This window comes from Acomys minous (assembly GCF_964271855.1).
Source record: "Acomys minous genome assembly, chromosome: 15".
Taxonomy (NCBI): domain Eukaryota; kingdom Metazoa; phylum Chordata; class Mammalia; order Rodentia; family Muridae; genus Acomys; species Acomys minous.
In genome coordinates, this window is record NC_140497.1 from 47,150,528 (window position 1) to 47,175,693 (window position 25,166).

Below are 25,166 nucleotides of genomic sequence, written 5' to 3' on the forward strand. Positions count from 1 at the left end.
CTTTTTAAGGCTGTAACTTTGAAACAAGCTTTAAATAGAAACTGTTGTTTCTAGGATCACTGTAAGGATCTACAGTATATAAACTTTCTGTTTTCTCACCATGTGGCCCAACCTCATTGCAAAACTGAATTTTCTGTCTCAGCCTTGTCAGTTCCTGAATTACAGGACAAATTTTATTTTTGAGATAATGGTTCTTTCAATGCCATTAGTCAAAACTTGTAGGGCCCAGTTCTCATCCTTAATACACCCTAATGGCATTTTCTGTGTGTGGCTTCCCAAATTCTGAGTAGGCTTTGACTCCTTAGGAGTACAGGCTCTGTCTAGCACAGCTCTCTGTAAGGATGAAAGTCTTCCATATCTGAGTAGTCCAACACCACAGCTTCTGGTCACCTGCTGAACACTTGGAATGTGACTAGTGTGACTAAAGAATAAGTTTTAGGCTTTTGATGATAAGTGTTGCATTCAGATGGCCGCATACTAGTAATGGCTCCTACATTGGTCAGCATTCCCATCGTATTACAGGATCTTCTTGAGTTCCGTATGTTCCATCTCTCAATGCATTTACAAAGAACAGAAAGAGCCATATTTGAAGAAATGAAGAAATTAGTCAATTTGAGGGCAAGTTGGAGATCATATAACACCCATTGTACCAGGCCTAGGTACAATCCTATAGTTTCAGCTAGTCAAGAGGTCTTGAGGCAGGATGATCCCAAGTTCAAGGCTAGCCTGGACAACTTAATTAGCCCCTGTCTCAAAATAAAAACTTTAAGAAAAAAAGTGGGGTTGGTGTTCCGTGAAGATTACTAGAGCTTTAGGTCACTGGCAGAGTGCTCCCACAGTATGTATGTGGAGCAGATCACATTTTTTCCAAGAAACAGAAAGAAAAAAAATGCCCGTGTTCAGAAGAGAGTGCGTTCTCACATATTTGCCTTAAATCGCTGTTGAAGCAGACTTCTGCTCATGTTTATATCTTGGTACTTCTCAAGTTCTCAAATGCAGGGCACAGTCTGCTGGAGGACTCTGTTGCGCGTGTGTGTGCTGTTAACAGGAGTGATGGTGAGCCGGGCGTGGTGGTGCACGCCTTTAATCCCAGCACTCGGGAGGCAGAGGCAGGCGGATCGCTGTGAGTTCGAGGCCAGCCTGGTCTACAAAGTGAGTCCAGGATGGCCAAGGCTACACAGAGAAACCCTGTCTCGAAAAAACAAAACAAAACAAAACAAAACAAAAAAAAACCAGTAGTGATGGTGTTGGCTTGAGAGTTTGAGTACTACTGCCATAGGGGATCTTCAGTAGGAAGAAAAGATCGTCTCAGGTTGGAGATTTGTACCTGTTGGATGTCTTATCTACTGCTGAATATTCTCTCCACTGTGCCTTACTTCTCTGGAAAAAATGAGAAAATTCATTTGGCAGTTTGCTCTCCACTAATATGATAAACATAAGCTCAAGGGGTTGGAAAGGTTGCTCAGCAATTAAGAGCACTGGATGCTCTTCCAGAGGACCCAGGTTCAGTCCCAGCACCCACATGTCTAACTTTAACTCCAGTTCCAGGGCATGCCACACAGGGAAAACACCAATGCACATGTAGTAAAAAATAAATATTTAAAAATATAAATGTAATCTTAAATTGAGTTAAATCTTTGTTGATATATTTTACGCAGGAAAAATGTAGTTGAAAGTGAAAATACTTGTTTCTTGAAGTCTATTTATAAATACTGGCTGAGTAATAGAATGTTTGTAGTGTTTAAAGAGACACTGTAAAAATATGCAGTGACATGTTTGCAGATGAGTGTGAACTCATTGCAGGTGGTAAGGTGACTCATAGGAAACTTAAAATAATGGTGTTTCCAAGAGAATATTTTTGGAAGTGACTCTTGAACAGTTCTGCCATTTATAGATGAGGGCAATGGATGCATATAGATTTCAGTGGTTCCTCCATACATATGAAGGTGCTGAGATACGGAAAGGCAAGTGACACATGTGCTGTGTATTAGTCTAGTTTGAGGATGGGAGACTGGAGAGGTACTGAGAGACATTGGTAAGGTGAGCAGGCGCAGGCGGTTAGTCAGAGGGGAGTTTGCGGGATGGAGCCCTGGAATTTAATTATTTACTTTGTTTAACAGCATCTTTATGACTGCAAGAAAAAATACATTGTGATGGATGGGTAGCTTTTTTCTTTGTTTAGGAAACTGATTTTTTTGTGGGTTTTTTTTGTTGTTGCTGTTGCTGCTGTTCTTATTTTTTCAGGCAAGGTCTCATTGTGTAGCACTGGCTGTTCTGGAACTCTCTGGCCTTAAACTCACATACCTGTTTGTCTCTGCAGTACTGTGGCTAAAGGTTTGCATCACTACACTCAGAGGTGATATCTTTTCTAACATTGTTTTCTTTTTTCTTTTCTCTTCCAATCTAAGCTTATTGCAGAAGAATTTTGTCTAAAAACATTTTCAAAGTTTGGACCACAGCCTATACCAGGTAAATCACATTTCACATGAAGCTTTTATCTCTTTGCAGTACTCAAGACTACATATACTACAAGTAAATACAGATAGAGAAAATAAATTGGGATAATTATAGACTAAATTTAATCTAAAGGAAGTAAATGTTAAAGTTCTTATATGTAATGATATACAGTAAACTAATGATGAAGCTTTTCTTTTCTTATTTAGATGAAATTGACTTAAAATTTATCTTTATCAAAGCTTAGTTGATATTTTGAGAACATCATCTAGAATATTATAAAATGTCTCACATAGGTGTAAATCTTTATGTAAAACATTTTTCTTTAAGAAATATTTTATATTCTAAATTTTTTAAAGTAAATTACTGGGAAGTCAACTACATTAGTAAATGTGGGCCTTAATTTTGGCCATTGACAATAGAGTATAGTATATGTTTTATATGTTATATGTGTGCATGGATAGACACACACACACACACACACACACACACACACACACACACACATCTTTGTTCCTGCATAAGTTTCTCTCCTTTGACTCCAGTTTGGAACAGTACAAAACATGATGCTCTGCATCTTATACCATATTGTAAAAGCAAATCATGTAAACTGGAAATGATATGGCAGAGTGTACTCAAAGCCAACTATATTTTGATTTTTTTTCCTCCTAAAATGCTAAAGATTAAACCCAGCACTTACATCATAGTCACATTTCTTATGCTTTGAGAAGCCTGTGTAAGTATTAGGGAGGAAGAAGTTGCCCTTACAGGGAGCTGAATAAATGAAATATCCATTAGTATAGGAGTAAGCTAAGAGCTGTGTTGCTGTGGGATTGTGAATGCTCTGTGGTTCCATCTCCTTGAAGCTAGCAGTGACCTTGACATGGAGCCTGAGGGTCTGAGGTCAGGCAAAAGAGTCCTCCCACTTGTCTAGCCATAACCGGGAACAGTTTCCATCTTCCTCTTGAGATGTTCATGTTTATGCTTTGGTGCCTCCAGTCTGGTATGCATAGCACTTCCTTTAGGTTTTTGTTTGTTCATTTTTGTTTGTTTGGCTTTGGGGTTTTTGTTTTGTTTTAATCTTTTTTGTAGTTCAAGCTGGCCTTGAACTCACAGAGATTTACCTGCTTCGGCAATTAGAGGTGTAAAACACCACACCCAATTCCTTTTTTGTTTTGATAAAATTAGTCAAGTTACAGAAGTGTGACTTCTTAGTGCTATGTTTTTTTTAAAAAATTTATTTATTTATTACATATATAGTGTTCAGCCTGTGTGTATGCCTGCACACAAGAAGAGAGCTTTAGATCACATTATAGATGGTTATGAGCCACCATGTTGTTGTTGGGAATTGAACTCAGGACCTCTGGAACAGCAGTCAGTGCTCTTAACCTCTGAGCCATCTCTCCAGCCCTAGTACTATGTTCTAATTTGATCATATGGTTGAATTTCTCATACTTCCTAGTATAGGGATCAAAATGTTTTGGGAAAACTGTACCCTCTTACAGAGTATCACATTATTGTCAATATATATTGCTTCTGAGTCATGGCATTCTATCTAATCCCATGGCTCATAATATTTTTAGTTTCTGTCTTAGGATTTCTTTTATGGTGATAAAGCACCATAACCAAACAACTTGGAGAGGAGAGGGTTCATTCCCTTTCATTTCCACATCACAGTCCGTCCATTCTCTAAGGAGTAAAGGCAGGAACCAAAGCAGAACAGGAACCTGGAGGCAGGACTTGATGCAGAGGCCAGGGAGGCATGCTGCTCATTGGCTTGTTCTCCACAGCTTGTGCAGCCTACTTCCTTATAGCTCCCAGGACCACCAGCCCAGGGTGTCACTGCCCAGAGTAACCTGGGCTCTCCCACATCAACCATCAAGAAAATGCAGTCTCGTGGGAGCATTTTCTCAATTGAGGTTCACTCTCCCAAAATGACACTAGCTGTGTCAAGTTGGCATAAAACTAGCTTCATAAGAGTTGACTAAATTATATGAATAATGTATGCTTATAAAGATTTTTTAAAAGAAACATTACTCTGATTTTAACATATACTTCATATTTTAATATACTTTCTTGTCATAACATACACGATAAGTTTGAATGAGAGTATATTATAAGCAGGCTTTTATATACAATATAATAAATACTTTTTAATAAAAACTTAAAAATGAGTTTAATAATAGCCTTTCATTGTGAACTACTTATTCAGTATTTTTTCCTTCCTCTCCTAAAAATGTATACTATCTGGAAGAGATTGATTGAAGTTGTATTAGTACATGGTAAAAGTCCCAGAGAGTGGGCTGGAAAAGACAGGAAGTTGCTCCTCTGGCTGTGGTGGAGCTTAACCAGAGGTAACTTTACAGAGGTGGAAAATAGGAGATGAGGAAAGTTTGGGTAAGGGTGGCAGAGATTATTTGACTTGCAATATTATTTCTTTTTATCGAAGTTGATCCATTCTCTGGAGCTTTGAGTGTGTCTTATTTAGTTGTTCACTTCTTTGACAGTTTTATACATATATATAAAATGCATCCTATAACTCTTGTACTGTACAATTTATCCAGACAACTCACAGGTGTGTGTGTGTGTGTGTGTGTGTGTGTGTGTGTGTGTGTGTGTGTGTGTACGCGCACGCACGCACGCACGTGAAGGCTCATGGGAAAGGGTGCATATGTGAACGTATGTGTATGCCAGAGAAAAACTTCAGGCGGTGGGCATGGAGCTGAGCATTAGGTTACATTGGCTGGCCAGCAAGGCCCAGGGGTCTGCCTGTCTCTGCTCCCTGCTACTGAGATTGTGAGTGCACACCTCCGCTCCTGGCAGTTTTACATGGGGCTAGGCATCCAACTCAGTCCTCATTCTTGTCAGGCAGGCACTTGCCTGTGGAGCTGCCTTTCCAAACCAGAAGATTCTTCTCATATGTATATATTTTAAATGCTATTGTCACAGGACGCAGTAGCACACGCCTGTAATCCCATCACTCTGGGAGGCAGAGGCATTCAGATTGCTGTGAGTTCAAGGCCAGCCTGGTCTACAGAGCAAGTTCCAGGACAGCCAGTGCTACACAGAGAAACCCTGTCTTAAAAAACCTAAATAAATAAATAAATAAATAAATAAATAAATAAATAAGGAAAGAAAAAAAGAAAGAAAGCCATTGTTTTAGAGGAGCTAGTCTTATTTTTTAAAACAGATGTTTTCAATGTAAAGTATTTAAAGCATTGATATTTACTAATGGATGGAAAAAACATTTGATTAAAAGCTTAAAAGGTTGTCTATGACTGTGAAAAAGTACCACTCTTGAAGATTTTTGGCATTAACGAGTCAATGTAAAGAACTAGTGAAGAAGAATTGCTTGTGCTCTCACGCAGGTAAAAGACCAGCCCCAGGGCAGAGTTCCATCTCTCTTGTCTCTGCGCAGAAATTCACCAAGCCTGCTGCTAAATACGGAGTGCCTTTAACATACAAGAAGTATGGAGAGAAAAAGTTCGTTGAAAAAAAACCATCTCCAAAACAAAAGCAGGTGCGGTCAATTACAAACTGACATCAAGTTCAGCTTGAAGCCATTTAATAACAGCTCCACGACTTGTCGTGATACTCAGGGAAGTCTCCATTCCCTTCCTAAGGGAGGGCACTCTGCTTCATCTGCCCTGTTGTGCAGCATCCGGTGGGTGGCCTGGCTTCCGTGTCTGTCAGGCAGGTGCAGGCGCTGCTTGCTTTTGGTGGAGAACAGACAGACCGCAAGATCAAAGGTTCTGTTTCTTACTCAGGGCAAGGCCTCTGTGCTAGACTAGGCTGTAGAAAGAGTTTTCCACTGAGTGTTACGGTTTAGCTTTTAGAATGAAACTGGCTGTATCAGACAGCAGGAAGCTGGGACGTAGCAAAGGCCCGTGATGACACCCCAGCTCTTTGGTTAAGTTGCTGTGCTAGCATGGCAGAGGATGTGGGCAGATGCCCTGAGAAGGCAGGTCCAGTGAGACCCAGGCCCCTGCCAGGTGCTTCCCTGGCAGTCAGCACCTACCTAGCCCCTGGTGTCCCACAGCGATTCTTCAGGGAAGAAGGGAGCCTTCCCTTCCCCAGAATAAATGGAGGCTCAGAAGGTCATGGTAGAGGAGTGGTGCGAGCATGAGAGAGCAAGCCCGTCAACCTTTATTTTTGTGACTGGGATTTATAAACCTTGGGCAATGGGGAGGAGTTTGAGGGTGAATGTGTCTAATTCGCTGGAACTAGAGGTGCCAGGACCTCTAGTGGCACATACAGTGGTACAGTATGAAATTTACATGCAGTAGCACAGAGTCCTATCACAAGAGGGAGAACACAGTACTTAATTATTGTATGTGTGGGGGAAGAACTTCCAGGTATGATTAAAGATCATTTGCTGAAGGCTAAGATCTCCTTAGCGTAGGCTGGGGAGGTTCCAGGAATCCCCAGGTGCTTACTGAACAGGTTCTATCTAGACAGAATCTGACCTGTAATCTTCTCTGAGGGCTATGTGATGTTCCTTAGGGGACCTGGGGGTCCCCAGATCAGGGGAAAAGAGAACCTGGCTGAGAAAGGGAGTCCAGTGTAATAGACTGAGCTCAGTTGGCTATCCAGAAACGCCAGAGTTCAACCTTTAAAAACAGGGTTTCATACTGTCCTCTCTAACTTAGGAGCCTTAAGGAAGCTTTGGACAGTCATTAAGCAAATATATTGAGGAAACAGCCAGTATAATAAACAGGTCGCATTAAAAATGAAGTCTTTCTTGAACCACTTGGTTGTATGCATAGAAGTAAGTGCCTGTGCTGTTGTTGCTAAAACACCAGGAAGTTTGTGTATTTCAGAATTCACAGGCAATAAACCAAAACCTTGGAACTATGTAAAGAATATGATCATATGTGTGACAGTCTCCCATTTCAGATTTTAACAACTTGTGGCCTTAAGCACTGAGTGACGTGCTTGGGAACACGGTACAGTTGCAGGGCATTGCCATTTTTCTTCTTAACCAGTTCTTACATGTTTTAGTGTATGAGACATGTGTTATTTAGGATATATATGCACAAATACAGTCATACACATATATATGCATGTTTAGACACTCATATCTATATTGTTATAGCATAAAGTTCACAGTATGGTTGATGAGTCACTTTGGTTAATTATCCTAAAAATAGTTTAAATTAAAAATATTAAATTAGTTAAATTGCTGTAAAATAGTTTTAAATGATTGCTGAAAACCAGTCCTTCAAGTAAGTTATATAAATTAACATGGAGTCAGGAGACAGAAGTGACATAATAATTTGAATATGAAAATGTTAATGTAAATCATTATTCCTATTTTAGGAATTAGCCATTATATGGGCAAAGAATATAATACAGGAATCAGCTGTTATCATTTGTAGTAAATGCATAAGTATCGAGAAACACCTGAAGAGAAAATTATAATTATAAACTTTCTTAACCACACCAGAGAATATCTATAAAGTCAGTCATTAAAAAAAAGAATTTCATTAAATATTTTTTCAGTTAAAAAAGACCCATAGCTTGGGTCTTTAGCTTTGTAGTGCTAAAGACACTGAAACTTAATAATCTTTTTACTTTCCTGTTATAATCTAGAAATTAAAATCGTTAGAGGATCATTAGAAACAAACTCATTGAAGTAAAAATGTATATACTATGTCTATGAAAAAAAACCATTTAATGGCAAAGTATTGCCATGCACATTCCATGCTCATGTTTAGGCACTTGTCCTTTTGTGCTTCTTAGGCACTTTATCTTTAAGCACTTTTTCCTTCATTCAGTGTGAGCTGCTCCTGCCCCTCCTTTTGAGTGTTTGTTTTTTCTTTGCCTTTTGTAGCTACAAGTCACATCAGTACTACACTGTCTTTTTGTAAGCCCTTGCTGAGTAAGATGAGTCACATACTTATGCCCTCACATCTTACAGTTCTACTGTGGAAACAAAGGTTTGGGGGGAGACAGGCTAAAAAGTCCACTTGTTTATGATGAGTGATCTACATTCTAGACTAACAAATAGGATACTGGCATTGTGGCCAGGGACATTGCCACATTGGCAGCAGTGCCACTTATATTTAAAGGTTTTCATTGACCAAAGGGAGTTAAAAAATGTCACAAATACTCTTAATACTCTTTTCCACAGACATTTTCCCCTAATTGTATTTTCTGCCTCTTCCAAACAAAAATAGAAGTTTCCTAATCAGAACTTCAGTACCTTGTGTGTATTCTGTAAGGACCTGCTTTGTAGACCAGGCTGGCCTCAAACTCAGGGATCCTCCCTGCCTCCCTGAGTGTTGGGGTTGTAACCGTGAGCCACCAAACCCGGCTTAAGCTTGTGTTTCCTAAGATAATCTATTGAAAAATAAGTAGTAGTCGGCACTTGTAATGCACTTTAACTTATTTCCAAAACACTCAACCTAACACAAGTTTACCAGACAACAGAGTAAATTTGCTTGATAATACAGAAAACATACTTAAAAATGGTTTTTAAAAATTGATTTTATTCTGTATTTTACTACAATAAAGAAAATAGAAACAAAGTTATAGCAATTCTAAAAAAACAGGAAAGAGTAAAATAGCAATCAAGGAGATAAGAAAATTGTCAAGCATCGTAACAAGGGGCTGGAACAAGAAGAAACAGCAGTTTATGGCGTGTTTTGTTTTCTGAAGCAGGGTTTCTCTGCCTCCTCAACTCGGGCTCTTGCTCTTCCTTTGCTCCGAAAGAACTGAGACAGTGTCAGCCAGCACACTGACCTGACTGTGAGATTTTAACTAAACACTTGTTGTTGATTTTTTTTGGATAATTCCTTTTTAGTTTATTTTACAACTTCCTTGAACAAATATGAACTATCTTTCACATGCAGATTTGCCATAGTCTATTGGAGGCTTATATTTTTTCAGTTGAGAATGCTGGTTTTCTCTAAGGCTGCTGAGTCCACCAGAGGGAGCTCTGGGAACATATTTCAGTATTTATTTTGTTTCTGTTTTTTAAGTGACAGAAAACAAAACAATTTCCTTGGTACAGTATTCCTGTTTGTCTCTTAGTAGAGAAATAGCATTCTGAAAATCCCCAACTATCTCAGAGGAAAAGCTTGGCATTTTTATTTCGTAACTATGTAGCCTTCTTAAGCACCCTCTTCTTGGGCTAGCAGACACTCAGCAGGCAAAGAAAGATGCTTACAACAAAAGTCTGACAACCGAGTGATCACTGCAACCCAGATACAAGGGGGAAGGCAGAATCAGCTCACAGTGTTGTCCGCTGGCCTCCACAGGCTCTCCGTGGTACTCATAAGCTGCATACATTACACACAATGATAATAATAGATAAAACGTAAAACGAAGGAAAACCCATCGTTACTGTGTAATCTGGTTGAAAGCTAGTCATTCACACCATAACGCTCTTACTGCACTAACCCTCCGCCTCTCTTTGTCCTCCGTGTCCCAGGGTGTCCTTGAACTTGTTATTCTCCTAGAAGTTAAGACTGTAGATGGACATCAATAGTTCAGCAACACTAATTAATACTGTCCAGTGGTTTGACTTTTGTGGTGCACAGATTTTGAAGCTGGTGCTAATAGCTACACAGAGTTAAGCTGTGGAATGTGTCAGAATAATTTAATAAGTAGAATATTTACTAAAAATAAAATACTAATACACTGATAGTTATAATTGAATTTATAGTTACAGACTTTAGTGTGGTAAAAGAATAACTAAAAAGTAAAAATAAGAAACAGTAACTATAGGAAATATGATATACCAAGAATTTATCTGAGATGTGTGAGCAGTAAGTATGTAAAAGGAAATGACTTTAGCATTTCAAGGAGCAGAGACTGAGAGAGACGGACAGTACCTACGGGAGAGCCTGGGTGTTCTACATTCTTTGGTGGAATATAAATTGGTACAGTCTTTGAAGAGGACAGAGCTCTCAAATTTTAAATTCCGTTTCTTTTTTTTTTTTTTTTTTTAATGTATTTCTGGGATACTTGAGAATGACACAAAGATGCATATAGAAAAAAGTTCCTTCTAGCATATAGAATATACTTAAAACTTAAAATCAACTCAAAGTCTACTTCCAGAATAACAGTTAAATAAATTAATTCTAGACTACTTTATTGTTAATTTATTTACCATAAAGTGTAATTGTCAAGACACGTTGTTACTAAAAATACTTTCTTATTAAATAACACATAAAAATTATCAAAGCTAAAATTACATATATATGTATGTAAGTTTGTAAAACTATTTGGAAGGATATTCATAAAAATATCAACACTGGTTACTTCCAAAAGTGAAGCAGCTATATACTTTTATTCTTGTTTGAATTTTATGTAGTGAACATACATTGTATAATTTATGTTTTAGCAAAAATTTAGTTATTACTGGGCTTTTGAGTAATGACTCTTCATAGTATTAGAATGCTTAAAATTAGCATCACTTGGACAGGGTAGTTGATGAGACCCCACCCTAGTAAGGAAATACTAGCGGATGGCTCCTGGAGGAGAAAGTCACTTTTCTTTGAGGGGATGGCTCTAATATGTTGCTGGGACTTCCTCGGATAGCACCTCCCTTGTGTGCCTATGGGCAATTGGACTCAGTTATACAGCAAAAAGGATGGAATTGAGAGAGCTGTGTGTATTGAGAGGGACCCAGGAGGGGCTGGTGGGGAGCGTTGGGGAGGAATGTACATGATCAAAACCATGTTTGGGGGTAGTGATTAAAAAGCTGATGGAGGTGAGAATTGGGGAGTATACATGGTCAAAATATACTATATACATATATGACACTTTCATTAAATAGAAATATTTTAAAAATACTGTGTGTGAAGACAAAACTAGTTGATGATGAGGAACGCCTTCCCATGACTTCTTGGGAACAAGAAGTCTTCCCAGTTTGTTTAATAAAAGGCACATTAAAGGGTAATGCAATAAATTTTAAGAGCTATGACCATATTGGCTGTATCTTTTCTTACTTTAAACTTGACAAATCAGTGATTTCTAAATGAGTATCTTAAAATCTTTATCTAATTTGTAGCTTTATTTTTTGTCCAGACCTACCAAATTCCAATGAAGAAAAGTTCTGGAGAAGAAAGGAGGAAAATGTTTGAGGTATAAAGATATATATCTGCTAGTTTAAAGCTTTTTTAAAAAGTTCTTAAGACAACAGCAAAACCCATTAACATTATAGAGCAGTGGTTCTCAATTCTCCTACTGCTGTGACCTTTTAATACAGTTCCTCATGTTGAGGTGATCCCAATGTAAATTTATTTTTGTTGTTGCTTCCTTACTGTAATTACTGTTATGAATCGTCATGTAAATATCTGATATGCAGATGGTCCTAGGTGACCCCTGTGAAAGGGTCATTTGACCACAAAGGTCTCATCACTCACAGGTTGAGAAGCACTATTATAGAGCCTCCAAACCTTTCTTTCCACCTTGTCTCTTTCAACAAATACTTACAATATCTTTGTTCATTTTACTCTTCCTGATTTCTGGGTATACCTCTCATATTGGTACATTTTCATGATGAAAATATAAAAAGTAGAAATTATTGATAGAGCTGGGCTGTGATGGCGCATACTTGTAATCCCAGCACTCTGGAGGCAGGGGCAGGCTGATCTCTGAGTATGAGGCCAGCCTGGCCTACAGGAGGGAGATCTGGGACAGCCAAGTCAACACAGAGAAACTCTGTCTCGGTGGAAAAAAAACATTGATAGAATATTCTTTTGTTTAAGGAAGCGGCAAAAAAAAGAAGGTTGGACTTTCTTGAGAAAGAAAAGAAGCAAAAGGATCAGGTAGTTGTTTGCGCCTGTGTCTCTCCCGTGCCCCCGTGTCAGGAGCTGGGTGTGAGAGGGTCTGAAACTGTTGCAGGTCGGTCTCATGAAGGCGGAGCAGGTGAAGAGGCAAGAGAAGCAGCGGGTAAGAGGAGCCTCCGTCTCCACCACGGTCCTCCCCTCCCCACTCCACACATGGATTTCTTAGGGAAGTACACTGATTTTAAGTTTATTGCTAAATGTATTCTGTATGTTTTCTATTAAGTAGTTGAACGGTATTTTGTTTATCTTTCTTTCCCCAAAAGTTGGAGAGAATAAATAGGGCCAGGGAACAAGGCTGGAGGAATGTTTTAAGGGCTGGTGGAAGCGGTGAAGTAAAGGTACGCATTTGATACCAATAGAGCTACACTCGTGTTGTCTGTCTCCAGTTGCATCTTGTTCTTTGAAATGTTATGACTAGCTACTTTCTTTTCTTGGTATACTAATGTTTATTTTTATTTAGAATTCTGTAGCATGTATTATGGTTTATTTCTTAGCTGTACACATTTAGTAAATAATATAATTAATCACTTAATGTGTGACATTTGTAAAATTAGTTAAAAACTTTCATGTGAAGGCTGTAATACAGTTTCTTTCAGGGTACTCTCACAAATCAAATACAAAATCAAATATAGTCATTAGAATTTTTCATATAACCTTGAAAATTAAGTGCTCAGAAGATTTTCTTAGTTGGCCACCTCCATAACGGTACTCACTCCCCGCCTTGCTCTCCTTGCCCCACTTATGCTGAGCAGCAGAACTAACTTCCTCGGTGTGGGCAGCCGCCTGGTGCTCATGTCTTTGTCCTGGTGCTTTTCTTTACTTGTTAGCTCCATGCTTTTTTTTCCCCCCTACTCACACCTCTGCCTCCGCTCATTTACCTAGATACCCAATTGCCTCAATAGCCATTTACCTAGATTCTTTAACTCACACATTCCCTTTGGGAGAACCTGACTCTGTAACCTTGGGCAGTTAACTTTTCTGGCTTTATTGTCAATGCCTTAGCGCTTCTCTGCTAGGACTCAGATAGGAATGTCTTCACCCATCTTTGTTCTGTCAGTCTTCGACTTCCCTTTTGTTTTCAAAAGTACTAGTCTGTACTCGTGCTGGTAAATCCTAAGACAGTCTGGGGTTCCCTTCCCTAGTGTGTGCATCTTGTACTCTCTCCCCTTGAGTTTTAAGTAGAAGTTGCTGACGGTAGGTCCTTTGATTAGATTATGTATGTGATAAATGGGTACTCCCATAGTTACACTGACAGCAGATTCCTTCAGAGTAGATGGGAAGGGAAAAGAAGTATAAAGAAATCTACCTTTACTAACCTGGAAGGTAGCCAACATGGAAGTGGCAAAAAAGTTTGATGACTTCTGAATTATAACTGTGATCTCTATCCAGTAACTAGGGAGAAAGTGGCCTTAATTATGAAACCACAAGAAATGAACTTCCTAGAGCCAGTGAGCTCTGAGCTCCTAAGCCTCAGATACGAGTGTAGCTCTGGCTGACAGCTAAATATACCTACCTAAGTCATATACCTGTACCCTATATCATATACCTGCCTAAGTCATATACCTACCCTAAATCATATATGTACCCTAAATCATATACCTGCCTAAATCATATACCTCTACCCTAAATCATATACCTCTACCCTAAATCATATATGTACCCTAAATCATATACCTGCCTAAGTCATATACCTACCTAAGTCATATACCTACCCTAAATCATATATCTGCCTAGATAATATACCTAGCCTAAGTCAGAGAATTAGGAGAAAATAAAGATATTGTCTTAAGTTGCTTAGTTTGTGAAATTTCTTTGGCACAGCAAAAGGAAATGGATGCACTTTTCCTTTGATTTATCATTTTACTTTGACAGACAGCTGTTGCTCAGTTTGCAGTAAAACTCTCAGTCCACCTGTCTCTTGTTCCTATTAGCCTCTCGGTGGTGAAATAGGGAAGAGGTGGTTATCAGGATGGCTTACGTTCCATTCTTGTTTCTTCATTCAAAGTTACGATGTAAACATAAATGTCTTTTTGTTTGTTTCACCTAAATATATAGGTCTTCAATTTGTGTTGTTTTTCTGTCTTTTGAGATTTTTTTACATCAGTATCAATTATCAATAATTCATAATCTTTTTAAATAAGCAGTACTAAGGTAGGCATATAGTATTTTAAGTACTCCATTTTTATATGATTAGCACTTAAAATGCTACTGATCAATAAGAAATAACTCAGAATTTGGTCCATGGTTATATTTTTTGGTTGTTTGGTTTTTCAAGACAGATTTTCTCTCACTATCTTAGAACTTGCTCTGTGGATCAGACTGGCTTGGAAACCACGGAGATCACCTGCCTCTACCTCACAAGTGCCTGGCTGAAGTTCATGGTTAAAAATAAGCTTATCCTGACTTTAACTGTAGGCCCAAGGCTCTTACCCAACATGTGTGCCAAATTTGCCATCAGTACTGAAATTTTGCTGGTTGTTTCCTTGTTAAAAAAAATTTTTTTAGGTCAATTTTATTTTATATGTGTGAGTGTTTTGCCTGCATGCGTATATGTGCACCACATGCATGCTGTTGGCCGCAGAGATCTGAAGAACTGCTGTTTACAGATGGTGATGAGCCGCCATGTGGGGCCTGACCTGAACCCTGGATATCTTTAAGAGCAACAAGTTTTCCTAAGTGCTGTGTGAGTTCTCTAGCCCTACTTTCTCCTTGACAAAAACATAAGAGGCATTTCCAGCCCCACCTCAGCCAACTGGGCTCTGCCCTGCTCTCAGAATACCCACTGTGGCACTGTGGCTCTTAGAAAGTGATCAATTTTATGTCTTCTTTGAGAGAATGTGACAGCATTTTTGATAGTTAGGTACTATGTCTTTAATAATGGTTGCTTCATTTTATAGAATTCTGTAATGCTTCCATGATAGAAGTAAATTCTGTTAGGATCTGTATCTGCTCCTAAGTTCAAGATATTTACTATGTCAGACTGTTTGATTTCTGCATAGTTGCCAAAGACCTGGAGATACAGTATACTGTGAGTCAAAGAAATTCCCAAAGGAGAGATAAAATTAAGAGAATTCTAATTTAATATTTTATTATGTATAGACATTGTTACTCAAAAGTATAAATATCTGTCTTTATTAGGCAATTGCAAAATCAAAGACTTCTTAGCCTTCTCTGGGTTTATTTATTTGTTTGTTTTGTTTTGCTTTGTCTCATGTAACCCAGGCTGGCCTTAAACTCACTACATACCAGAGAAACATTATTAGAAGCAAGAGGATCAAAATGTGTGATAGACTGTCTCTTGTAGAAATGGCTGCATGAGTAAGGCTGGGACAATGATGATATTAATGTGTAGAGAGAAATTTGGGGGGGTCTCACCCCAATAGAGCTACAGGAAACTGATGACTGCTGCGAGGAGAATTAGCCTTTCCCAGAGATGAGCCCCTTATTGGTTGCCAATGCCAGGAGGTTAGCCCTGAAGCAATATACACACAAACAGCAAAAGCAGAATTAGTACATTGTATTTATATATATTTGTGTGTGTGTCTCACACACACACACACACACACACACACACACAGGGAGAGGGAGAGAGGAGGGAGAGAGAAAGAGGCTATCAACTTGGGAGAGGAACAGAGGCTAGAAAGGGAATTTTTTCAAGTTAGCACTGTCTTTTGTTGGAAGATACTTTGTTGTGTTCTCAATTAATAAAAGCCGGACTGTATATAAAACAACATGGATCAGCCCATAAACATGCTGGTTAAGGAAGCCAGGCAGAAGAGTGCATACAGTATGGTTGCATTTATGCAACTGTAGAAAGGGAAGCTCACTCTGTAGCAATGGAGAGCCAATGAGTGCTTTTTCAGTGACGGAAGGCGCATGAGGGATCTGTCCTGGGATAATTGTGACTGTGGCAGTGGTTACATGCACACACATGCTCATCAGTATTCATCAACCTAGTGCTAGAGAGCTTGCTCAGTGTGTAAAGGAGCTTGCCACCAATCCTGATGACCTGTTGGAGCCCTAGGATCCATATAGTGAAAGGAGAGAACCGACTTCTCTGACGTCCACACATGCACCATAGCATCCAGAAACATAAATGTATAAACACAAAATAAAATGTTAAAAATGTTCATCAACCTATGCTTGTCATCAGGGAGTTTTAGTTATATGTAAGTTGTGCCTCAGTAAAGGCATTTTTTTTTTTTTAGAAAATTGTGTGTTTTCAGTGTTTTGACACAGTTTTTTTTTGTTTGTTTTTTTTGAGACAAGGTTTCTCTGTGTAGCCTTGCCTGTCCTGGACTAACTTTGTAGACCAGGCTGGCCTCGAACTCACAGCGATCCGCCTGCCTCTGCCTCCCGAGCGCTGGGATTAAAGGCGTGCGCCACCACCACCCGGCTTGACACAGTATTTTTGACATTTTTTATAGACATCTTAGAAGTATTTACTTTCACTTTTCTAGAAAGAAACATTAGAATTATGTAAGAGCTTTCCATTGAACTGAGTAATCAGTTGTGTAGTTTTGGGGTTTGTTGTTGTTGTTTGTTTGTTTTTTTGAGACAGGGTTTCTCTGTGTAGCCTTGACTATCCTGGACTTGCTTTGTAGACCAGGCTGGCGTTGGACTCACAGCGATGTACCTGCCTATGCCTCCGGAGTGCTGGGATTAAAGGCATGCACCACCACGCCTGGCTGAAATGAATATTTTTAATGTTTATCTTTATATCTGTGCTGTACATGTGAAGATGAGTTTGTGAGTGAACAAAAGAGTGTCGGAGTTAGAAGTGGTTGTGAGCTCCTGGTGTGGGTGCTGTGAACCACCCACTGACCCCACCCTCCATCTCTCCAGCCCCTTACAGTGCATATCGTGAGGCCGTATGAGAAAACCTCTGTGAGGGAGCTTCCCACTCGAGGATCTTTCTGATTTCTACCAACTTTTATTTGTCACTTAAATATTTTTTTTTGTTGTTTTCTTTATTTGTTTTCCAGACAGGGTTTATCTATGTAATAGGCTTGGCTGTTCTGGAACTTGCTCTGTAGGCCGGGCTGGCCCCAAACTCAAAGAGACCCACCTTCCTCTGTCTCTCAAGTGTTGGAATTAAAGGCATGCACCACCACCACCTAGCTTGAACTGATTTATAAAGTAGAACATTTTATATATAGTATCAAGATGTTAAGAAAAATCTCTCCTCATTGAACTTTCCAGAAGTTTCTTTTATTTGATTCTAATATTACTTTTGTTTTGTTTTGGTTTGGGGGTGTGAGAGTGTTTTGAGAAAGGGTTTCTCTGTGTAGCCCCGCACTGTCCCAGAAATTACTTTGTAGACCAGGCTGTTCTCAAGTGGAAAGATCCGCCTGCCTCAGCCATCTGAGTGCTGGTACTAAAGGCGTGTGCCAACACCTAGCTGTTCCAGTATTAGTGTTTTTAAAAGGCTGCCACTCACCTTGTTCACATCACCTTTGATTTCAGTACCGTTGACCTCTACGTTTGAGGTCACTGACTTTCTCCTCTTCAGTGACCTTCTTCCACCTAGGTTTCTGTAGTGTTACCCTTTCCATTACATTCATCTCTTAACCATTTCTAACAGCTCTTTTTACTATAAGTTCTGTCTTGAGTCCTTAAAACTTTACCTTTATCATTTGGTCATTTCTGCAGAAAATCCACAAGTCAGCTTGTACCTTTTCATCGACACCTTTTCTTCCAGTTTTCTTTCCTTGCTGTCATACAGCAGCCCTCTAGCCAGTTTTTCTGCTTTTGTCTCTTATGTGTGTACTATTGACTTAATGCTCTTAAAATGCTTCAGCACACTGCACAGTTCAGAAATGCCTTCTGTAGTATATTTTATAAATGCATTCTCACAGGCCCCAAAGCACTTAGCAGTAACAGCTTTCCTTTTCAGTGTTTAATGCTCTGCTTATCTTCCATGTAATTGTGTTTGTGATCAAACATCCTTCCTCCCTCTATTGCAGCACACATACAACATACATGTATTTTATTTTACCTTGACTCTTTTACTATCTGGTTTGTTTGTTTGTTTGTTTGTAAACAGTGTTATCAAAACTAGGTCAAGTAGTATCTTTCTCCAAGACTTTAAAATGTAATAGATTGTTACGTGTGGCTGTTGTCTTCTGGCTTGTGAATCTCTTACTGCTTCAGACCTGTTTCATTCATTTATTGTATGGCTAGAACGCTGTTTTACTTTTGTGTTTTTTACAACTTGTTTGAAAATATTAAGAGTAGATGTGTTTTTTTCCTCTTCTATGTGCATATATGATATACTTAAGTCATGTATATACTTTTGTATCTACTTGGTGAGTATAGTTGAGTATATTACAAGTCACACGCAGTGTTTTGTTAAGTTCTGCTTGACTTCAAAACCACACATATTTAAATTTCATAGAACTGAATCATACGAAATGTAGGATATAAACATCATTCCTAACCTTCATAATCAAGATAATATTTTTCCATGTTTATATGAATTTAGTGACATGCTAATGTTTTTTGTTTGTCACATGAAGTTATTCTTTATTTTTGACCATGTATATATTAATATCTTAAAACTAGGCAATCACTGTTTTTAAGTTAAGCATTAAAACTGACTCTTTCTTTTAAGGATGGTTCAGGTCTCTTGGGGCCTATAGGATAAACACGGCATATGAGAGCTCTTTGTTTATTCCCCAGGCTCCCTTTTTTGGCAGTGGCGGGGCTGTCTCTCCATCACCTTGTTCTTCCCGAGGACAGTATGAACATTATCATGCCATTTTTGACCAAATGCAGCAACTAAGAGCAGAAGACAATGAAGCAAGATGGAAAGAAGGAATCTATGGCCGGCGGCTTCCAGAAAGGTACGGCTGTGTGCTGCTGAAGTTGCTTGTGCTTCACTTCAGAGAAAGTAATGAAAGTCACTGTGACTCTTTATCTACAGAGGAGCTCCACCTGGAGTTGGTCCAGGACATCCCAGTGGGGCTGCAGGTCACCACCATTCCCCTGAGGCTGATGCTCTTAGGAAAACCTTGAAAAGGTTGAAGGCCGTGTCTAAACAAGCCAGTGCAAACAGGTCTGACTGGATGGTCATACGTCCATCCTGTGTGTAGCTTTGTCATTTGTCATATCTACACGTGTGGATGTTTTCCCTAGTGTTTACACATAAATTGTTTTGCTCTCTGGATATAATAAATCTTCACATGCAAATTTGACCCTTGATTACATTAGGACAGATATATAGCTCTTCAATTCAGTCTGATTATTGTGGCTGATCTTAACGTTTAGACAGAACATACTGTTTAAAGGATCCTATAATAGCTTTCTGCCAACATATGGTTGTAATAATTTCACCCACTTGATTTGAATAAATCATAGCATAAATTTAAATAGAATCACACTTTTCATAAAACTCCAAAGCACATTTATTTATTTTTTCTTTTTCTCATTCCTGCTTTTCTCTTTGTCTTAAAATATTTCCGCATCAGATTCATCCACTTGATAATAATTGTCAATGACAGTAATTTGTTTATTGTTTTTTTTTAAGCATGCATATGTGTTTGCTTAGATGTTTCCATTCTTTAGAACCTTCTGGAGAGTTATAGAAGAGCAGGTAACAGTGAAATTTTAGTTATCTTTTTCTTTGTTTTTGGTTTTGTTTTGTTTTGTTTTTTTTTGAGACAGGGTTTCTCTGTGTAGCCCTGGCTGTCCTGGACTCACTTTGTAGACGAGGTTGGCCTCAAACTGACAGAGATCTAACTGCATCTGCCTGCCTGAATGCTGCTGGGATTACAGGCATGCGCCATGGCACCCAGGTTTTTCTTGTAATTTCAAAATATAAATATTTGATTTCTTTCTCTGTTACAAATCAAAATATATTGAGTATATTTTTAAGACACAATTATATTGGAAGGGATATAGTTCAATGGTAGAGGGCTTGCCTACCAAATGCAGGGCTCTATGCTTTTTTTTAAACCACTAGAGCTTTATTACAAAAGGGTTGACTGCTAGAGGGGCCCTCTCCAGTCTTTCTGTATCCTCCCAATATATACCTCCTGGAGAGGTCGGAAGGCCATTATAGACGTGGTGTCTGCGAGAATGAAATACAGTCATGTTTTCTCCAAAGTCCTCCAAGTCCTTCTGGCTGCTGCTGAGAATCTTCTGGTAGAAGAGGTAGGGAGTTTAGCTCTCATCTCCAAGATCCTCCATACCTGCATCCTGGGAGCCTTTATCTTCTTTTGTCGTCTTTGGGCTGTGCTCACGAGGCCTGGTTGACCTGGAGGGGCTTCCACTTCCAGGGCTGCTTTTTCTGTCTGGGCAAGGCGGGTCTGCTGCAGGAGTTTCTTGCGTTTCTCCCTAGATAGCGTGATGTTGGCACGTACACTGGACGCCCACTTCCTGAGGTGGTGCCTAGAGGTCAGCCCTTCGCCTAAGACCCAAACCACCCGGCACTTCCATAGATGATCCCTGCTCAGCATCCTCCCTTGCTCGAACAACTTCAGTTCGCTGAGACGATTGGTCTTTCCTCCCGGAGGTGGCATAGCTGCACTCCTCTATGTTCACTCTTTAGAACTGGAGGAAAAATTTGTCATTAAAAAAAAAAAAAGTAAAGTAACATTTTACTTACACTATAAATTGTTTGCAGAAGCCTGAAATGTGAAACTAACTATAGATAGACTTTTTTTTTTTTTTTTTTTTTTTTTTAGAAAAAAAGACTAAACTTAAATTACATGAATTTTTTTTCCAGTGGCAAAGCATATATATTGTCTTTGTTATGGCCTGAATTGAACCCGGGGTTCAACATGGTAGCTACAACTGAGTTATTTAGCTATACTTGCTGAAGCAAATTTTGTATGAAGTTTTTAAAAAAATTTTATTTATTTATTCAGATTACAACTCAATTGCCATCCCATCACTTGTATCCTCCCATTCCTCCCTCCCTCTCTCTTTCACCTTATTCCCCTCCCCTAGGTCTATGAAGTTTTTATCCTATGTCACTGATCTTTGTTGTACATGTACTTTTTTTTTCTTTTTAACATTTTAAATTAATGGGCTTGACTTTTAAAACAGTTTTAGGTTTCCAGTAATACTGGGTAAAAGTTTAAAGTGTACTTTTTTCCCTACATATGTACAATACCCTTAACACAGCAATAACATTTATTACAGTTAAGAAATCTACCGTGTTCATTGCCATTTACAGTCCATAGTTCACATTAGCTGTCACTCGTGATAGTGTATTTATTCTGTAGGTTTCGACATATATATAATTGCACAAACCTACTATTGCAGTAGTGTCACAACCCAAACATTTCTGTTCCACCTCCCCCCTCTTCCATAACCTTTGACAGCCACGTGTTTTTCTGTCCATTATTTCCCTTTTGTAGTAGGTGTCCTCCTCATATTGGCTCTTCTCACTTTACATTTAAGTTCCTGTCTTTCCATGACTTGATAGTTCATTTCTTTTCAGCTTTCAGTAATAAGAACAGCTTGTTATTAATCTGCTGAGGCAACCTGATTGCTTGTAAGTTTTGTAGTTATGAATAAAGTTTTGTAAGAAACTACAGAACTCTCCCAAACTTGCTGCCCCACTCTGCGTTCCCAGCAGCAGTGAGTTCTGCTTCCCTTCAGGCCCTCACGCATTTACTATTAAGAGTGTTGAATTGAGCCACTTTACTTCATGTGTGATATCTCATTTAATTAGCCTATAGCACAATGCTGTACAATGATCACTCCATCCTAAACCTCCATCCAGTATAGTTTCTTCCCATTCAGATTTCCCACATTATACGTGTTTTTCCATCATCTCCTAGGCCCGATTCATTACTCCTGATGTTTCCTGGTCTTCTTCCCTTGTCTCCATCCTTGTGATATCTTCTTGTTTTACTCTCAGTTACCTTGCATGATATTGAACATCCTTTCCCATACTTCTTGCTATCTGCATATCCATTTTGGCAAATTTTCTTCATGTCTTGAAATTGGCATATAAACCAGGCTAGCCTTGAACTCAGAGATCCACCTGCCTCTGGGGTTAAAGGCATGCACCATCATGCCCCAGTCTTTTGTCTATTTCTTAATTGTGTTGTTGGTGTTAAGTTTTATGTTCCTTGCAGTTTGTGCACAAGGTTTCAGGTGCCAGGGTCCAGCTCCAGGGTGAGGTCAGGGTCTGAGGAAGGATGATGCAAGAGCAGCGAGGGAGGAGGGGGAGCAGTGAGCCAGGCATGGGGATTGGGAGAAGGTTACAGCCTGACTGATTGGCAGTCGGAATGGTTCTTTATTTATACAGAACTCAATAAGCAGAGATAGATGCATGTTGTTCCAGAACATAGATCATATCAATTTTGTCCCTGTATGTGTGTTTTAACTTCGGCTTGGTCATCATTGGTAAACCATGACAGAACAGAATTATCTTTTGCAACCATTTTCCCTCATCAACCCTAATACCCAACTTTTAACAATATTGAAGTTTCAAGGGCATATTTTCTTAAAGTATGACAGCCTGTTCTCGGGCTGGTAGCTCTTTCTGTTTCAACGGCACTAGACAGAAAATCTCCAAGCCAGCCTTGGCAGATTGTCATGTCCCAAGCACTGTGTTATCAGCTTTTAATAGTCAGAGTACTAATTGTCATTAAGTCCAAGAAAAATTTTCAGGCCAAAGCTGCTGCAGTTCCTATTCAATTTCTGGCATACTACAATGTTTATATTTTATATATTTGTAGAATTTATTTATATGTCTATGGCTCTGTATGAGTTAACATTTTTTTAAAGAAAGTGAGGTCTTAATATTTTATTCTTTTATCATTTATCAACATCATTCTTTGTCCATTAGTATAAGAGGCTTTTAATTTGCTCTGCTGCCAACTTCTCCAGCCTACTGAACATTGTTTACCTTTATAAGGTTACTTTGTTTTGATTATCCTGTTCCTGAGTAAGGAACATCCATGGGCAGATGTGCCAAACAGCATCTTTGAGTCAGAGTCTGATAATGAGGTCTCTGGCATAATTATTTGAGTCACAACCTCCAGGGCATAAGGAAGACCCTCAAGCAGGGCCACATAAGGATAGCTCCCTAAAAGAGGGACAGGTAGTATGGTCAGGACATTCCTGGGGCAGCTTAGAAGCAGTGCTCCAGGGAGAGGGCATAACTGATGCACGAGAAAAATTCCATCAACCCAACATCCCCAAGTTGTACAAATAATAAAAGCCCTCCAAGCATACGACACATAGAGATCAAGGCTAAAAAGTGGGGAACCATACCACAGCGATTGCATCACTAGGCTCAGCTTTGCTGGAGCTTTGTTAAACAGCTCTGCTGGCCTTACGACTTTCACTGCTCCCATTAGATATGGATGGCAGTGCCACTCAGGCACACCAGGCACTTTGCCACTAATCTACACTCTCACTCCAGATGTCACTCCTAAATATCTCCCAGATTGTGACTTGTGTTCTCATTTCTTTGATATTATTCTTCACAGAGTTGTCATCTTAATGTAGTCTCTCTTTGGTGTTACTAACAATTAAAGAATGGTGATTGACTTAAAGTTGATTCAGCAGATAAAAGTACCTGTTTCTGAGCCTGTGGATCTGTGCTTCAGCCCTGATAGAGCTTGACTCCTGCCAGATATCCTCTGACCTCCTCCACACATGCCTGTTGTGTGTGCACAAACACTCAAACACACAACAAATAAATCGATAAATGCAATTTTTTTTTTTTACTAAGTTGTTATAATCGTGCCTGAGTTGAACTCTGTGTTTTTCCTCTGTTGTTTTGTAGGGGTTTTGTGGTTTAGTGTTTTATAGTTAGGTTTCTGATGCATTAAGCTTTTCTGAAGAACAGAGAATGTAAGATTTGCTTCTAGGTTTCTTTTTCTTTTGCATGTGGATATCCAGTTGTTCCATAATATTTCTTGGAAAGACAAATAGTGGCTTCCTTAAAATACCTGTGTTCTTTGAGCAGAGATGAATCGGCTGTGTTTCTTATGCTGAGTGGCTTTATTTCTGAGCTCTATACTGTGTTCCTAATTTATTTGTCTATTGTGTAGCCAGTAGCCATTTTGTATTTATTACAGATGCTGTAGAGTAACTCTTAAGATAAAGTTGTTGCAGTACTCCAGCCTTTTTCTTGTTTTGGTTCTGAGTAGCTTTTTCTGGGTCATTTCTTCTCTATTATACATTTTAGATCAATTTGTTCATATCTACAAAGTTAACTGGCTGGGATTTTGACTTGGATTATGTTAAATATACAGATAGTATGGGACGAGTTGACATGCTGACAGTGTAAAATCTTCCTACTACGTCTAGAATATTCCTCTGTTCTTTGATATTTTATAGCAGACTGTTAATGTCTTCTTAATATAGATCTGTGTGTGTGTTCTTAAGTATGTGCTGTATCATTTTAGGAGTTGCTAATGTAAACATTAATGTACTTTAATATCAACTTCTACTTGCTCGTTGCTGATGCATAGGAAAGCAGTTGCCTGTTGTGTGCTTATCTTGCATTGTGTAACTGCTGTGTTCTCTAAGTTCAGAAATTATTTTTTTCCTCCTTAGACAGACATGTCATCTGTAAACAGAATCAATTTTATTTCTTCTTTCTCAATATGTACTTTTTCCTATGTTAGATACTATTTCATTGTGTTATTAGGTAGTACCTCAATAGGTTGATAGACAGTGGCAAGAAACAATCTGATCCATGCTTCTCATCACTAAGTATTATGCTAATTGGCTAGGCATGGTGCCACACAACTTTTTATTCTTTTTTTATATTTAATTAATTTATTCAGATTACGTCTTAATTGTTATCCCATCCCTTGTATCCTTCCATTCCTTCCTCCCTCCCTATTTCACCCTATTCCCCTCCTCTATGACTGTGACTGAGGGGGACCTCCTCCCCCACTATATGATCATAGGCTATCAAGTCTCATCTTGGTAGCC

General features: G+C 38.9%; 1 protein-coding gene across 17 annotated transcripts in view; it reads left to right on the forward strand.

Moving 5' to 3' along the window:
• The window catches only part of NEK1 (NIMA related kinase 1), a 123,350-nt gene that overhangs the window by 23,860 nt on the left and 74,324 nt on the right, over positions 1–25,166 (forward strand). For 7 of the 17 annotated variants that reach the window (XM_084758660.1, XM_084758671.1, XM_084758674.1 and 4 more), the window contains 8 exons: positions 2,409–2,469; positions 5,823–5,974; positions 11,491–11,547; positions 12,174–12,233; positions 12,310–12,357; positions 12,518–12,592; positions 18,936–19,099; positions 19,180–19,311. In XM_084758660.1, coding sequence (XP_084614786.1) covers positions 2,409–2,469; positions 5,823–5,974; positions 11,491–11,547; positions 12,174–12,233; positions 12,310–12,357; positions 12,518–12,592; positions 18,936–19,099; positions 19,180–19,311 — 749 coding nt within the window. The remainder of the gene's footprint in view (positions 1–2,408; positions 2,470–5,822; positions 5,975–11,490; positions 11,548–12,173; positions 12,234–12,309; positions 12,358–12,517; positions 12,593–18,935; positions 19,100–19,179; positions 19,312–25,166) is intronic. The other 10 variants (XM_084758673.1, XM_084758665.1, XM_084758676.1 and 7 more) reach the window with 3 other exon arrangements.